The sequence below is a fragment of the Channa argus genome, chromosome 12 (genome assembly GCF_033026475.1).
Source record: "Channa argus isolate prfri chromosome 12, Channa argus male v1.0, whole genome shotgun sequence".
Lineage (NCBI taxonomy): Eukaryota > Metazoa > Chordata > Actinopteri > Anabantiformes > Channidae > Channa > Channa argus.
In genome coordinates, this window is record NC_090208.1 from 2,252,818 (window position 1) to 2,269,296 (window position 16,479).

The following is a 16,479-nucleotide window of genomic DNA, read 5'->3' on the forward strand; positions in this document are numbered from 1 at the left end:
GTGAACGGCCTGAGGACGCTAGAGTGGAGTGGAGGGACAGTAACTACAGGACTGTCCACAAATATGAGAACAACTCTGAACAGCCTGGAGAACAGGACCAGATCTACAGAGACCGAACAAAGATGAAAGAAGACCTGCTGAAGACTGGAGACCTCAGTCTGACCCTGAAACGCCCCACAGTCAGAGACACAGGGACATATGTCTGCTATGTAATCGGCAGGAACATCTGGAGAATGAAACCAGTGCTGCTCAGGGTCAAAAGTGAGTTTCCTTATATTTGTTTGAATGAAAGGTTGAACATTTTCATCTGGGAGCTGGCTGCACCCTGCTACAGCACCCAGCCAAGTACTTTATCTGGACCAGCTGCTTTGCTTCCACTGACCTTCTTTAGGTCCTTACCTGGTGGTGCTGCAGGACCACTGTGGACTCTCCAGCAGATGGGTTAGACTCCTGTCTCTGAGTCTCAAAATCAATAAAGAACTGGTTCTGGTGTTAACTCCTAACAGAAAAGAAGTGAAGCAGAACACAAAACATCCACATCTGCTCAGTAAAGTCAGTACTGCATCCAAAGAGTGATGTAGTGTTTAGGAACATGTAGAAAGTCACTGTGTATTACTTTGTGAATGGTTATTACAGGATAATGTTGAAGACATGTTACACTCTGTGACATACATTTCTATCAGAAGAACAATATTAACAGCAGCATGTTGACTAGAGACAGATGTCCAAGACCAGAACAGGTTTTTGTGGGGTCTTAGACTTTTTCCGCTGTTGTGCTACAGACTTACTAGTTAATAATTTAAAGACTTTTTAATAATGTTGTTTTATTTATAGAAACTTTCTGACTGTTCACTGCATTTCCCTCTTTTGTGTTTTTAATAATGTGATCTCTCTTAGGTAGATAAAAACTCAAAGTACTTTAAAAAACTAATCATTTGTAACTTACATAGAAGTGTCCACTTCTGTGTTATATTTGTTGGTGAGTCTGAAATAAATGAAAATGAACCAGAGTGTAACAGAGTGTCTGCAGAGCATCTGAAAAGAAAAGCTGCAGTAGAAAAATCTTTCATAGGAAACTGTAGTAGTTGCTCTCTGATCACAGTTTGTACAACCGGCTCAAACCAGTTTGCTGGTTACTGACTTTGGGGTGAAGAGCAACATGACATTTATCTGCATGAGACATCCAGTCCTACATGGCTCAGAAGCTCAGAGACATCAGGGTCAACAGCTTAGGTACATTTCTGTTCCCTGCTGTAAATTAAAGACTGACTCTATTTGATATTAATAGGAGACAATGGCTCCTATACAAAACACACAGCCGACTCAACATAAAAGTCAATCAACACAAAAACAATCTAAAATCACAAGACACAACCTTGGTAAAAATGGGGACAAGACTAAAAAAGACAAGAGCAGGACGTCTATGGGAAACAACTCTCACCTAAACTTTACACATGGTTTCAGTCATAACTGACTATGTGACAACTATTCAACCATAATTCTCACAAACACCTTTTTTTATGGCACTGACATCCTGTTTGGTCTCTGTACTTCCCCTTTATATGTCTTCTTGTCCTCCCAGGTACTTTCCACTTTAATTTTTACTCACCACATACTTTCGGTTCTTAAACTTTATCTTTCATACGTAATTTAATAATCTTTTAATTTTATTATCCTTAAAATTATGATTATTGAATAACAGTGAACTTTATAACATAACAGTCATAGAAAGAATCTCATTTCTTGGAGTAAATATTTATTCAGGGATATTTGTGAATGACATATGAAACAAACAGAATCTGTTCAGTAGAACATTCAGTAGAAATGCTCTGCATGAGCACTAAACAAAGTCCAAACATATTCAGTGCTGACTCCAAATTCCCCGTAGTTGTGGATGTTTGTCTGTCTGTGTGTGTCTCTCTGTGTTGGCCCTGAGACTGGAGACCTGTCCAGGGTGGACCCTGCCTCTTGCCCAGTGACAGCTGGGTTAGGCTCCAGCCTAATGGATGGATTGAAGATTTAATATGGTGAAAATGTTGAATCTTAATTTTTACATTATATGAACATGAGGAATAATTATACATTAATCAGCAAACAAACAGCTGAATGAATATTCATCTGTAGCTTAATACCTTAAAATCCAGTTTTACATTAAAGAAACACCACATAGCATCTGCTTCTGTCAAAAGCTGCAGCTGTGCCACGTCTTTAATGTGAGGTGCATTCAGGGACACTACAAAGTGTAGGTGTGTGAGGTGTTCAGGCACTTCAGGTACAGTAATACTGTGCTACACTGATTGTAGGATGTACTGCATTGAAAGGTGAAGGGGGTCTATTCTCAGAAAATGTGGATCATAACTTTGGAAAACCACTAAGAAATAGAAACCACAATGATCTTTAAAGATTATCTACTGCATCATGAATTTTATTTCTCTATTTCATAACATGGTCAGTGGGCGGCCACTTTACCAACTGAGCCACTGGAGGAGGAGACAATGTACAGACTATAATTCAGAGATGAACTGAAAATCCAACTCTTCAACAACAGACCTTGACAGTGACAAGACTTCATAGATCAACTGCCTGTAAAATACAGATATGGCCAGTGAACCATTTCCAACATGTAAGTACATTTGCATCTCTCATATTCATGGCAGCATTCAAGATTTAAAACCTGCAGACCAACAGCTTGTTTCTTAATACTGTAGTAGAAACTTTTGTATCTGTTAGACTGAAGGGTTAGAAGGTTCTAATTTACTTATTAACTAAATAATAATATTGTACGAGCAGATAAGTAACATCTGTGCTGCATTAGTCAGTGAGCTTTAGTCTGCAGGTTAACTGGTCATTTTCTTTGTCTTCTTTTATGCAACTTTCCAACTCAAGCTCCTCTTACTCACATATCCCATAGCATCATTTCTCTACTTTATAATCTGTCCTAAATCATTTTTCTCATGGTAAAAATGGAACAGTTTATTCCTAACAATGATGGGGAACCATTGCATTTAGTCTCTTTGAAACTCATGGTCATCAGCTGGGATTATAATTATGTAATAAAAATACTGATGTGGTTTATTTCCTCTTTTAAATCATTGATTACTTCACATTAATTTATAAATGTTTACATTTATTTCACAAAATTAGCAACAGTCCACTGTCACATGAGCAGCTGACCAGCTGAGCTAGATTTGCTTTTGACCATAATTCACATCCTTCCTTGTACTTTCTGTCACCTAGAGTCTGGTGTAGTGTGATGCACTAGAGGGCAAACTCTGACCTGATCATCCCTGACTAACAAGAAACACAGAAACCAGAATGTGACACAGCCAGTCCCACTGGAATTGTGGGGTTAGTTACTTTGCAGATGGCAGATTATTAAACCAAAATCTAATGCACTGATAGATGCTGATATATTTGGAATAATTGAAGTAATGAACAAAAGGCCAAAGTCCAGTAATGATGGAGCCACAAAAGACAGAGACTAGTCAGCTATGTAGCGTGAGCAACAGCTGCAGCTTCAGGTTTGCATATGTGTCTCAAAGGAGACGTTCCAATCCAGTAGAACACAGAGGGAACCATGTTCTGGAAGTGATCTAAGTCCAAAACACAATCACAGTGGTTCCACATGTAAACACAGAAACACACACTTGAATTTCCATACATGTATCATGAGTGGCACACGAGCCGACATGCAGGCAGTGAGACGTCATTGTTCACCTTGACAACAGCACCAGCTCTGAAATTAAATCTTTTCTCAGCCTGTTGGACTCATTTGAGTTCAGACAGCATGTTACTGGTCCCACACATATAAAGGGTCTGAATCTGGTTTTCTGCAGAGGTCTTAATGTTGCCATAACTGTCAACATAGAAATTGCAATTTCTGATCACTTTTGTATTTTTCTTCAAGCTCGTCTGTACTAACAAGCACAAAAATAGAGAAATATTATTCAGAGAACATTACATCCAATGAATATTCAAAGATCACACTGCCCATTTTGCATCCTGTGATGTGATATTGGATCATTTCTGTGATAAATTATTACCAGCAACTGGGACACGAGCTACACTGAACAAGTAAGTGCCTGTCATTTCTCTCTGCTGATTGAAGCCTGTGTCACATATAAACTCCGGACAACGTTAGGAGAATTCAGTCTCGGACTTTATCTGGAGTGATGTTTCAGACATGTAACTCACAGCAGGAGATCGTCTGCATAAGAACCACACTCGCATGTGAAAATCGTGCACGATCAGCGAACACTGGAGGCACAACATGGTAAAAAACTTCAAACGTCATCAACATGCCTACTCGCTCGCTTTTAATCCTCCCGATGATTCAGGACAGATCAGAATGCTGCACGAGCTCACACACAGACATTGCACTAGGGGGCTCCAAGGATAAAGTCCGGATCATCTCAGAAGTGTCTCACTCGAACACATACACCACCTCCTGAAAAAGTCAGGAGAAGGTCAGAATTCTAGTGCTTGTCTGAAAGGGACTTAAGTCTGTTTTTACAGTGTTAAGAACTGTAGGTAGAATGTTCAGCTCTTCTGCTGAAGTGGATATTTGGTCTGTTGTTGTTGTTGGTGTTAGTTTCAGCTTAATGATCACTGAGCATTTCCACCTTTGACCTAACTGTGATGGAAAATCAAGCTTGATTAGATTTTACTGCTTGTGTTTTATCTAGTTGTAATGGTAACTTGTACTCAGTTTACTTATGAAGGACGTGTCAAAGAGTTTTTAGGAAGGAAGAGTTTTTAGGTATCTCGGCCCAAACCTGACTTTTTTATACCACAGGTTTTTATTTTTGCTGACATATTTCTCCTTTGAAAGTGTTTTCTCTGTCAGCAGCCTTTGGGTTTGGAGTCTGATTCCCTTCTGCATGTATTTCATTGTGAACTCCCACCTTCCAGCAAACAGAAGTGAAGGCTAGTGGGGTTTTTGTTTGTTAACTGCTGTAACATATGGTTGTTATGTTACTTCTCTCACCCCATAAAACTTAGATTGTCTGCATTGATTCCCCGCAAAGTCCAGAATGGAATTTAAAATCCTCCACTTTACATTCAATTCATTTCAGTTTCATTGTTAGAGGCCAAATAACAATGACAAAAATGTAAAGTGGCTTGAGAATTAGAAATAGAGAATTGTAGAGAAACCCAGCAAATCCCCCTCCGGCAGCACTTGGTGACAGTGGAGAGCAAAAACTCCCTTTAAGAGAAGAAATATCCAACAGAACCAAGCTCTGGGTGGGAGCATCTGTATGGACTGGTCGGGGTGAGTGGAGAGTGAAGAGAAAAAAGTTACAGAGCAACAGGAAGCAAAGCAATGAAAAATATATCATTTGGGAGGCGATGAACTACTTCCTGGTACCACCAGCACATATTGTCTTGGACACACGAGCTCCTCTATTATACATGGAAAACAAACGGAGAGAAAGTGGGGAGGGGTACACAGCCTGGATGCTCATGTGTGGAAGAAAGAACTGATGGTTAGAAGAAACAATATTTTTAAGTAAAAGTACAGTAACCTTGTCTCATCAGCATGACTCCATGTACATATCAGGTTTATTAATTGAGTTAATTAATTGAGAATGACATGAAAACACTGGCAAAGAATTGGTTGGTACAAAAGCCCCTGATGGTCAAGCATCAAATCTTAAAGACCTCATATTACTTTATTATCCTTATAGACTACTTGTCTGTCAGAGTGGGACCAAGTAGTTCTTTGGTTGCTCTTTTCTTTTCTCTCTCCACTTTCCACTCACCCCAACCAGTCAAGGTAGATGGCTGCTCACCCTGAGCCTGGTTCTGCTGGAGGTTTCTTCTGTTAAAGGGAGTTTTTCCTCTCCACTGTTGCCTATGGCTGCTCATTATGGAAAGTTCCTTTAGATGATTTTTGAATGAAATTCTAAAATGATGCACTCCATCATTATGTTTGTAGTTTGTTTATTCGGTTATGTCATCGGAATGTCATCCTCCATTCTGTTGTCATCAGACTGATTATGAGTATCAGTCCCAATTAGTGCAGACTTTGTGAATCCTGACAGGATGATGTTGCTGTGAAGCTGTGCTCTTCATCCACCATGTGTTTTTCCAAAGTGACAAAGTAAAGTCTTAAATGTTTGGATCACTGCAATGTCAAGTGGCTGGAGTAACTTTTCTCTTCAGTTGTAAAGTGATATGTGCTCATATGCTGTCCATCACAAATAGGACTTTGCCTGTATTTTTATTGTGTATTATTTTATTAAATAAACTTTTATTTTTCCAACAGACACAGAGAGGCCAGAGCTCAGAATTGCACTTGTTGGGAAAACTGGAACTGGCAAGAGTGCAACAGGAAATACCATCTTAGGAAGGAAGGCTTTTGAATCAAAGTTGTCTCCTTCCTCAACGACTGGACACTGTCAGAAGGAAACAGGAACGTTTGAGAGTCAGATGGTGGCTGTTATTGATACTCCAGGTCTGTATGACACCAAAAAAACTCAAGATGAGGTTAAGAAGGAAATCGCAAAAGCAATCTCATTTGCTGCTCCTGGTCCTCATGTGTTCCTGGTTGTGCTGCAGCCGACCAGATTCACAAAAGAAGAGCAAGAAACAGTAAGAATCCTTCAGAAAATGTTTGGAGACAAAGCAGCATCATACACTATGGCCTTGTTCACCAATGGAAATGATCTGAAGGAAGAAGACGTCTCCATAGAAGAATTAATTGGTCAAAGTTCAGTTCTCAGTCGCTTGCTCAAAGAATTCCATGGAGGTTATCATGTTCTTGACAACAGAGACAAGGATCCATCTCAAGTCAGAGAGCTGCTGAAGAAGATCAACGCAATGGTTCAGAGAAATGGAGGAAACTACTACACCCATGAAATGTTCCAAGAGGCTGAGAGAGCTATAAGAGAAGAAATGACTCGTCTTCAGAAAGAAAATCCCAATATGGGCCAGAAAGAGGCAAGAAAAAAGGCAGAGAAAGACAACTCTTATATCAGGGCCTTTGTAGTGGGGACTGCAGCCACTTGTGGAGCATTAGCTGGAGGATCTTTGGGAAGTTTTGGAGGACCAGTGGGAACTGCAGCAGGAGCAGCAGCAGGAGGAGCAATAGGAGCAGCAGCAGGAGTGATGCTTGCTGACAAATGCATTTTACAGTGACATACAATAGTAAATATTTCTGAATTACAACTATAATATTATAACGGAGATAGATGGAAAAAGTGATGTGTTCATTTGATCACATTTTTTTAATTTTCCTGATCATCCAAACAATGTATTTTTAGCAGCAATGTGCATCTTCATTTTCTAATCATTATTGATTATTGATCAGGTGATTAATGAAACACATTTGAAGTTTTTAGTCCAAAACAAATTGTGTCATTAGAAAGTTGTAGAACAGTGTGGACACACAGCTTAGTTGAATTGTGCATCATGAATGAAAAAGAGGAAACAACATCTAGAACAAAGTAGCTTTTCTTGTGCTGTCAGAGGTTGATGTTGAAAGAGGGAACATTTTGAAGACTGTGGAAAACATGTAACATCAATAAATATATTTGAGAAATGATCATGTGAACCAAGACCTTTATTGTCCAACACAATTATCTCAAGCACAAAAATGCAGCAGAACATACAAACCTCTGTGGTTGTAGGAAAAAGGCTAAATGTCACCTTTTTGTAAAGATATGGGAAAATGAAAATAAAAGTGTGCTAACGTCTTGAAAATAGCTGATGTTTACACAGTGTTTTAATTACACCCCTAATAACCTTTGTTGTTTTCAGGCTCAGGACTCAGCTCTGTGCGGAGAGTGGTGCTGGTGGGTCATGAGAAAGTGGGGAAAAGTTCAGCAGGAAACACCATCCTGGGAAAGAAAGTGTTTGAGAGTAAGATGAGTTCCATCCCTCAGACACTAAGCAGTGACAAGAGAGAAGAAGATGTTCTGGGCCTCAGAGTGACTGTGGTGGACACCCCTGGACTCTTCAGCACTCAGCTGTCTGAAGAGGAGCTGAAAGCAGAGCTGGTAAAAGCTGTAGATCTGAGCTGTCCAGGTCCTCATGTCTTCCTCCTCACCATCCAGCTTGGTAGATTCACTGAACAGGAACAGAAAGTGCTGAAGACTCTGGAGAAGATGCTGAGTCCTGATGTCTGTGAACACACCATGGTGCTGTTCACCTATGGAGACAGACTGGAAGACATTGACATAAATCAGTTTATCAGAGAGGACCAGAACCTGCAGAAGCTGCTGAACAAATGCAGCGGGCAGTACCACGTGTTCAACAACAGACAGATGGGAAACAGAGATCAGGTCCAACAGCTGTTTGATAAAATAGATGTCATCTCAAATGGAGGACAACACTTTTATCAGAGGAAAGTTGCTCCATCATGGTGGTTTTCCTTGATACCTGCCCCTCTGAAAAAGGTTTGCAACCTTTTAGATGATCGTTCCAAAGAAAATGTATCATCACAGGGAAACAGAGATGAAGAAGGAAACAGTGCAGAAGAGAGAGGAGATGAAGAAAGATGGAGGAAGAATAAAGAGACACAGCAAAGGAATCAGGGGGAAGCTATGAAAGATGATCACAGGGACGACACAAAGAATGAGACAGAAGACAGTGGAAGGCAAACAGAAAAACCACAGGAGGCTGAGAAACAGGAGGAAATGAAGAAGAGGAAACACAGGGAGGAGGACAAAGACATGAAGGGAGAGACAGACAACAATGAGAGTGATGGAGAGAGGAATGAGGACAAGATGGAGACAGACACATTAAAGGAGGAGATGGGAAGAGATGGAGACACAGAAGGACTTGAAATCCCACTTGGTCCAACTTCATTTACATCTTTATCATGACACATGTAAAACAGTAAAACATGTTCTTAGTTTTCATTTATTGAAATCAAACAATGTTTAAAAAACTGAGTTTGACATTTTTGTCTTCAAATAAAACTCAACTTTTTACCTACAAGTCCTAAGATTCAAATTACATGTTGTTACATGTCACATGTTGTAGTTTTCACAAAGGCCTCTCCCACACTGGAGACCAACTAACTGAAGAATGTGGAATCTTTCTTTCCAAAACCTCAGTCTGTGTTTATCTGCAGCATGAAGTCTTTGAAAGCAGCCTCCATTTTCTTAATGAGCTGTACAAATGTGTCAATATGAGGGTGAAGAAGATGAGACAATGTCCCTACAGATTATTGGATTGGAAAAAATTAAATCAAAAGGTGGTTTCTCTGTAATGTCAAGAGGTATTGAGTATATTGCTCTGAATGTAAGAAGCACTTTACAGGTCTGCACCAGCTCCACTGTTTAAACAAAGAGGCCCTTTAATCACTCAAACTAAATGCATTCAATTTACCAGCTACCAGCTGTCATCAACAACTACACTGGTTTGTGTCCAATCAGAGCTGAGTCTGTCAGTGACTCATGAGGAACTAGGGAAGACAGAGCTGAGTGTGTGTGAAGAGAGTAGATCAACAGGTGTGAAAATATGAGGAAAGTCAAGCTGCTCCTCTTTCCTCACAAGTGATCTGTGCAGGTGTGGACTTGATTCCAGACCCACAAAGGCCTCTGTTGCAGTGGTTCATATTATGTGGATGAGTCACCATCAGGAGAACAGTGAACAACAATGGTGTGTGTGGTTGAGCTGCAAGGAGCAGTGACTCCTCTCCAAAAGAACACAAATGTCCATTTAGAGAACAAGTGAATTCTTTTCAAGTAGTTTGTTCACTTTGTTTCCTTTATCTACTTTTTGGGCTTGTGACAATCTGAGCACATTGTTGGTCTGATTTATGCAGAAATACACTGCAGGAAAAAGTTTAAGAAGGTTTTAAAAAAACAGAAATAAGTCTTTTTCTTTTGAATAGGAACAATCTTGTCAAAATTGTTATTAAAAAAATAATTAGAAAAATAATTAGAAAAATAATCTCATTTTAAGAATATCTGTATAATATGATGTGATCCAACTAATACTGAGCCAGATTTAACCAGTAACAAGCTACAACAATGGTCTGACTAACATCACAGCAGAGGAACAAGCGTTTTCCTTATTTGGAGAATTAAAGCAGTTCAATAAGTTTCTTTGAGGAAACTCAGTGTCTGCAGTCATTAAGTTAGAGAAGAAAACCTGCTGCTTCATATTTCACATTGTTACTATTAAGACAATACACACACAGCATAATATGAATGTCTCATGTTTATGATCTGTACACATTAACCTGGCTATAATACACTTTGACCAGCTCTGAGAGACAGAGGCAGAGACAGAGACAGAGACAGAGACGGAGACAAAGAGATGGCAGAAAGTAGTTGTTGTTCTGTTACAGTAGCAGGTAAAAACTAGGGAACAAGGAGTTCATGGGGAGAATTACAGCGAGGATTTAGCAGGGAATGAATCCTGTGGGGGAAAACAAGGCTGAGGAGAGACAGCAAGTGTGAGAGGTGAGTGGGCAGAAGGGGGCAGAGATGGTCAAAAGTGAGAGTAAACAGAGTCCAGAGGGGATTCATGACACCACACACACATGCACATGATCCTAAAAGTCTTCATTTCTGCTTTTTCTGTTTAACTGATATGACTTCCATCTAAATACATAACCAGTGTCTCAATCCACAATACAGATTCAAAGATGTGCAGCTGAAGTTTGTGAAACGCAACTATATAAAACACACATGAACCACAACTGGTTAATTACAGGAAGTCAATGACTTGTTAGACATTTAAAACAGAAAACAGCTGTCAACAGTACAAACTATGTCCAGCTCTGCAAATAAATATTAGAGAAACCTAAAAATAATCCAGCTCATAGATCTGGATCTACATACACAATGGAATGTTCCAAACCTTATAAATTGGTCTCTGGAATTCAGAAGACAACTTACATTTTCAAGTGACAGCGGTTATATTAGTCTCATGTGTCTCTCTGACATAGTGGACACCTGAACTGTGTCCACTGCAACAAAATAGGTTTCTTGGCTGTTTCTTCACATTCCAACAGCTGCTTCTCTGGAAACAGGTGAAAGTGAAAGGAAAGTTTTCTCTGGGTGTCTGTAGATTATCAGGAGGAGGACAGAGACAACTGCTGTGGACTGATGTCCTGAAGCTGTTTGTGAAGATGAAGATGTTTGTGGTGTTTGTGATCCTCGTACACGGTAAGATCACCTTCCTCCCTCTGATCTGACTGATCCAACGTCTTTAATCTTGATTTGATTCCTCTTGAACTGATCCATGTGTTTGTTGGATGAAATCCTCCTGGATCCTGGATGTGTCAGACTGTCCTCAGTTGTCTTCTTCAGGATTCTGTCCCTGTAGCTTCTTCATCTTCTCACAGCTTGTGTTCCCAGCAGTAACAATGATCCTTTGCTGTGGTCTTTTTGCTGACAGCAGCATCAGATGTGGATGGAAACGTTGGGCTTCATTCAGACAAATGTTGAGTTTCCAGGCTGCTCACACTGCAGAGGACACATTCACTTTGTCCCAGTCCTTCAACACCTGTCCAACCACAACACCTTCACATCACTTCTTACAAGATTGAAACAAACCAAATCAAAGCTTTGATTTCTTCTCCTCACTGAGAGAAACACATCAAGTGTCTCCACGTCTCCATCAGTCCTGTCTTTTCTCTGAGTATTAGTCCTCCTGCTGAAGACATGATGGACATGTCAAGATTTTGGTTAGGGATGGACCCAAGAGAGGAGGCACGGATAAAAATGACCACCAAACAGGAGAGATAAAAACTAAAGCAAATGACACGGATAACAATAACTACAAAACTAGTATGAACACATGGGACCCGACAAGAAAACTAATAAAAATGGAACATGACAAACTAAATAGGAGATGGGTAAGAAAATAAACTACTAAAACAATGAACCAACAAGGAAACACTAAGAAACAAATCAAACCCCAAACCTCAGACCGTCCAAAACCAGGAAGTATGCTGTTACCATGACAGGACAAATGTAAGGAAAAGAGGTCTTTGTGCTGTGATGAGGACAGAAACCAGACTGAGACATTTGTAACTTGTTGGTTGTGTTAAGAAAATTGCTAGTTGTGTAAAAACTAGTTTCTCTAAACTTTTTCTTCAAAATGGGACATTGGAAATAGGTCTGTAGCTACTGGGTGTGGATGGATCTGAGCTGCTTTTTTAAAAACAGCTTGAACAAGTGCACTTTTAAGAGCTGCAGGGAAAAGTTGGTAACAATAGTTAAAACCTCATCAGACATTTTTAAAAAGGAGGTGGGAATTGGGTGAAGAGCACAGGTGGAAGACTTCAGTTTAGATAAAACCTTCCTGAGTGTTTCAGCATCAACCAGAACAAAACTGTCCAGTGTGTCTTCACATTGTCCACATGTCTCTGTAATGGGACTGTGTGCTTGGCTGATGTCAGACCTGATGGTGGCTGTTTTCTTTTGGAAGTCGTCTGCAAAGACCTCAGATTTAAGACCATCTGTGGTTCATATGGTTTTTGATTGGATTTAAAATGTTCTCAGTTGTTTAAAAAGCAAAAACACACCAACATAGATATATTTCTGTGACCACAAACACAGAATGATGCACAGGACTCACATGGCATCATTATTGTAGCCCACTGTGAGCTGTGACCCACCCGTGACTTACAAAGAGCCAATTGTGAGGTTTTCCAGCACTTTTAGCTAAAAATACAGACATTTACATTCAGTTTTTTGAGTGAATACATTTGCACATTATTGTACATATTAAACATATTAAATGTAGATATTTACAAATGTATGTACAGACACACAGACTGACACACATGTGGACAAATAATGAAGCTGCTATATTAACTTATGTCTTTGAGGTTTTTACTTTGAACACTGGTTTCTGACTCACCTGAGGACGGACGAGTATTGAGACATGAAATAAGGTGCTGAGATGGACCCTCTCTGTCTGTGTGTCCTCACAGTTTCCGTGCATGTCTCAGCTGTGGACATGTATGAGGGGGACCAGTTTGTCCTGATGCACTGTGAGTTTCCCACCTCTGAACTGGTCGACCCCACAGTGGTGTGGAGCCGCTCTGATCTCAGTCCTTCAACCGTCCACCAGCGTCAGCAGGAAGGTGATGAAGTTAAAAACCAGAACCAGCTTTACAGCGGCCGAACATCGATGATGCCTGATGCTCTGGAAACTGGAGACCTCAGTCTGAATCTGACACAACTGCAACTGTCTGACAGTGGAACCTACACCTGCTCCGTCAGAGAGTTTATGATAGGACAAGAGAGAGTGACAGACGTACAGCTGCAGGTCAAAGGTCAGTGACAGGTCAGAGGTCAAAGTTGTAGATACAGGTCAGAGGTCAGAGGTCATGTTGTTGTTCATGTTCTCCACAGACGATTTCCATCCTGGGCCAAAGTTCTCCTGGTTCTCCTGGTTCTTCTGATTGTTGCTGGAGGTCTTTTAGTACATTTCCGTCACTATTTCATGTCAGGTATGTCTCTACTACTACATTACCCATAATGCTGATGGTTCACATCTTTACTCTTGTTGCTCCTTGACTGTTGAGACAGACTGAGAGTGAGGAACAAATCAGAACCAAACTGAGAATCAGTCACAATAAGTAGTTCCTGAGTGTCTTCATGGGACAGTGAGGTCCTGTTACCATCAGAGCTGCTGCTGCTGTCTGTCCACATGATGCTGTGCTTTGTTGTCCTCTCAGTCTACCAGGTGGAGGTGGATTCAGGGGTGGAGTCTGTCCATCTGCCCTGTAAAACCACAGTTTGTCTGCCTGTAGACGCCAAAGTCGAGTGGAAGAATGATACTGACAATGAGGTCCACATGTATCAGAACGGCTCTGACCATTTTGAAGAACAGTACTATCATTACAAAGGTCAAACAACAATAAAGAGAAACCTGCTGAAAACTGGAGACCTAAGTCTCATCCTGAAATACCCCACAAACAGAGACAAAGGAGCCTGCAGCTGCACCGTCTACAGCAGAGAGGGAAACATCCTGATGAAGAAAGTAGTGATTCTGCAAGTCAAAGGTCAGTTAAAATCTTTAATAACTGTTTCCAGTCTTTCAGTCGTCTGTTAAAGTATTTGGTTGTTCTGTTTCCTTCATGCTCCAAATACAGTTTATCATTTAATGTTCAAGTCCACTACATCATGTAAACCACTGTCTGTTAAATTACACTATCATGTATGTTGGGTTGGTGGCTGCAGCTTCTGTGACATCAGCCGTTTGACTCTTATAAACCACAACTGACCTACGCTTCGTGTGGTCCTGGTCTGGTCATGTCATAGACAGAGTAAACCATGGTGGAGAAGCAGGATGAAGGAGAACTGGCAGCTGACCACAGTGAAGGGAACATGGATGTATTCAGAGAACTGGATACACTTCAGACAAGTTTATCTAGTGGACATTCATGATGATGCAACAAAAAATTTCCATCAGCCTTAAAAAGCTTTTTCTACATTGATTTTGAGGATAAAAGACACAAGTGTGAAAATGTTGACAGGAAGCATCCAACTACAAAAAAGATACATTTTCCTTTTTCACTGCACTTCCAACAGATCCTGGATCAACATGCTCTGTCTCTATTGTAGCCAGTCCTGGTCAAATCAGCAACTTCAGGATCCACTGATCCTCTGCACTGAGATAAAGATCAAATTCACTGAAAACAACTGTCCTGGTTCATTTCTAAAGCTCTCATTGGGCTAGATTTACCATGGGACTAGCTTCAGGGTTACTATGGCAACAGACCGCATATCAGCTGTAGGGACAGATCAGGAAAATGACCTTTGAGAACATCTGTATCAAAGCAAAGTTTTCTACCAAATCTCAGCTGATATCAGTGGTGTTAGGTGTGAAGTCCAACACTGATCCTGTTCTTCTAACCTCTGACACCAACTGAGACAGTGGACAGGATTTGGAACAAAGCTGTTGTGTTTTATTTGTAGGATCTGAGGTGAGACTGGGTTGGACTGAATATAACATGTGATTTCAAATAAATCATTATATGTTTCAAAGTGCAGCCTGAGAAAACAACTGGACATTTGGACACTTTAACCCCCTGTGTCCAATAGAAGACATTGAGAGACGAGGGCTGTTATTCTCTAAAACCTTAGTCCATATTTGTCTTCATGTCTTAAAATGTCCCTGTGGTATAGCTGAGGGAACATGGTGAAATAGATCCAGTTGAAGACATTAGACACAATCTTCAGTTTCACTACATTTGAGCTGCCAGTTAGAGACAAAGGGAAAGACGTCCATCTTTGTTCAGGTCCTGACACTAGTTCACTTCCAGCTCCTCAGAGTCATGTCCACATTATCAGAAGGTCTGAAGCAGAGGAGGCTTTTTCTTCTTTCAGACGTTAACATCACTGATGATTTGGAGACATTGATTTTCTGTCCACATGATGAATTCTCACATTAGGACATCCTCGTCTCTTCCTTCTAAAGACACTTTGCTATTGTCCCAGCAGGCAGACTAATCCAACCTCCAGCCTCTTTGTCAGAGTCTCACACAGCATTTTCTGATCAGACTCCTGTTGTCACACTGTGTATTAGTTTGACCAGGCTTTGGCAGGAACATGATCAGGAAGTTCTCAGTGAATTCAGAAGGCAGCTGCTCTCATATGATTCCTGATCCATGTCCAAAAGAGGACGTGTTGTCAGCTGACAGACAGTGTGGTCCTGCTGCAGCAGCAGCATTTAAAGCCTCTATGGTCTCTGATATTTCAGAGGGATTTAGTTTGAAAGATTTCAGTCGTCTGAGATCCTACAAAGATCAGGCTGATTTAGAAATGATTAGAGTGATCAGATTGATCCAGATTCTCCTAGAAATGTCTGAAAGCTTTGTTTCATTTCATATCTATCAATCTGCTCCCAGATCCTCCATCAAATCTGATCCTGTCAACATTTAGTTTGTAACTTTCACTGATAGGAAACAAACATGTGTTTGACTTCATATCATTTACTGAGTGTTAGTGAAGTCAGATGATGGGACAGTGATTCTCTGTCAGAGACAGGAAATAAAGGTTTAACAACCCAACTGAGGGACTGAAGACAAAGACAACACTGTCTCTGTTACATGGAGACATGGAGACATTTCAGACTGGAACCAATCAAACATGTTTTCACTTCATCCACTCAAAGAAAATGTGTCAGAGCTGCTGCTGCTGTTTGTCCACATGATGTTGATCTTTGTTGTCCTCTCAGTCCCACAGGTGGAGGTGGATGCAGGGGTGGAGTCTGTCCAGCTGCCCTGTAAAACCACAGTTCACCTGCCTGAAGACGTCAGAGTGGAGTGGAAATATAGTTTATATGCTGATAAAGTCCATGTGTATGAGAACGGCTCTGACCAGCCTGAAGAACAGGATGAGTTTTACAGAGGTCGAACAGAGATGAAGAGAAACCTGCTGGAAACTGGAGACCTCGGTCTGACCCTGAAATACCCCACAGACATGGACAGATACACCTACACCTGCACCGTCTACAGCAGGGAGGGAAACATCCTGATGAAGAAAGATGTGAAGCTCCAGG

The 16,479-nt window shown here is 40.7% G+C and overlaps 2 protein-coding genes across 3 annotated transcripts in view; one reads left to right on the top strand and one right to left on the bottom strand.

Annotated features, from left to right (window-relative positions):
- LOC137136989 (muscle M-line assembly protein unc-89-like) overlaps positions 1-16,479 on the bottom strand; it is a 296,309-nt gene that overhangs the window by 15,983 nt on the left and 263,847 nt on the right. The gene's annotated exons all lie outside the window — the stretch shown is intronic.
- Positions 2,544-8,848, top strand: LOC137137001 (GTPase IMAP family member 6-like). 2 transcript variants are annotated; one of them, XM_067522850.1, is made up of 3 exons: positions 2,544-2,623; positions 6,269-6,457; positions 7,762-8,847. In XM_067522850.1, the coding sequence occupies exons 1-3, from the start codon at positions 2,599-2,601 to the stop codon at positions 8,826-8,828; spliced, it is 1,281 nt and encodes a 426-aa protein (XP_067378951.1). In that variant the 5' UTR covers positions 2,544-2,598; the 3' UTR covers positions 8,829-8,847. The 2 variants fall into 2 exon arrangements, with proteins under 2 accessions (XP_067378951.1, XP_067378952.1); XM_067522851.1 differs by lacking the exons at positions 2,544-2,623; positions 6,269-6,457 and adding an exon at positions 6,998-7,149 and having other exon boundaries at positions 7,762-8,848.

What these genes read in the sequence shown, in the direction of transcription:
- LOC137137001 (XM_067522850.1), top strand. Translation starts at nt 2,599, where the DNA reads ATGGCCAGTGAACCATTTCCAACAT. An exon ending in CAGTGAACCATTTCCAACAT is followed by an intron (nt 2,624 to 6,268) that starts GTAAGTACATTT and finishes TTTTTCCAACAG; the next exon opens with ACACAGAGAGGCCAGAGCTC. An exon ending in GGCTGTTATTGATACTCCAG is followed by an intron (nt 6,458 to 7,761) that starts GTCTGTATGACA and finishes TGTTGTTTTCAG; the next exon opens with GCTCAGGACTCAGCTCTGTG.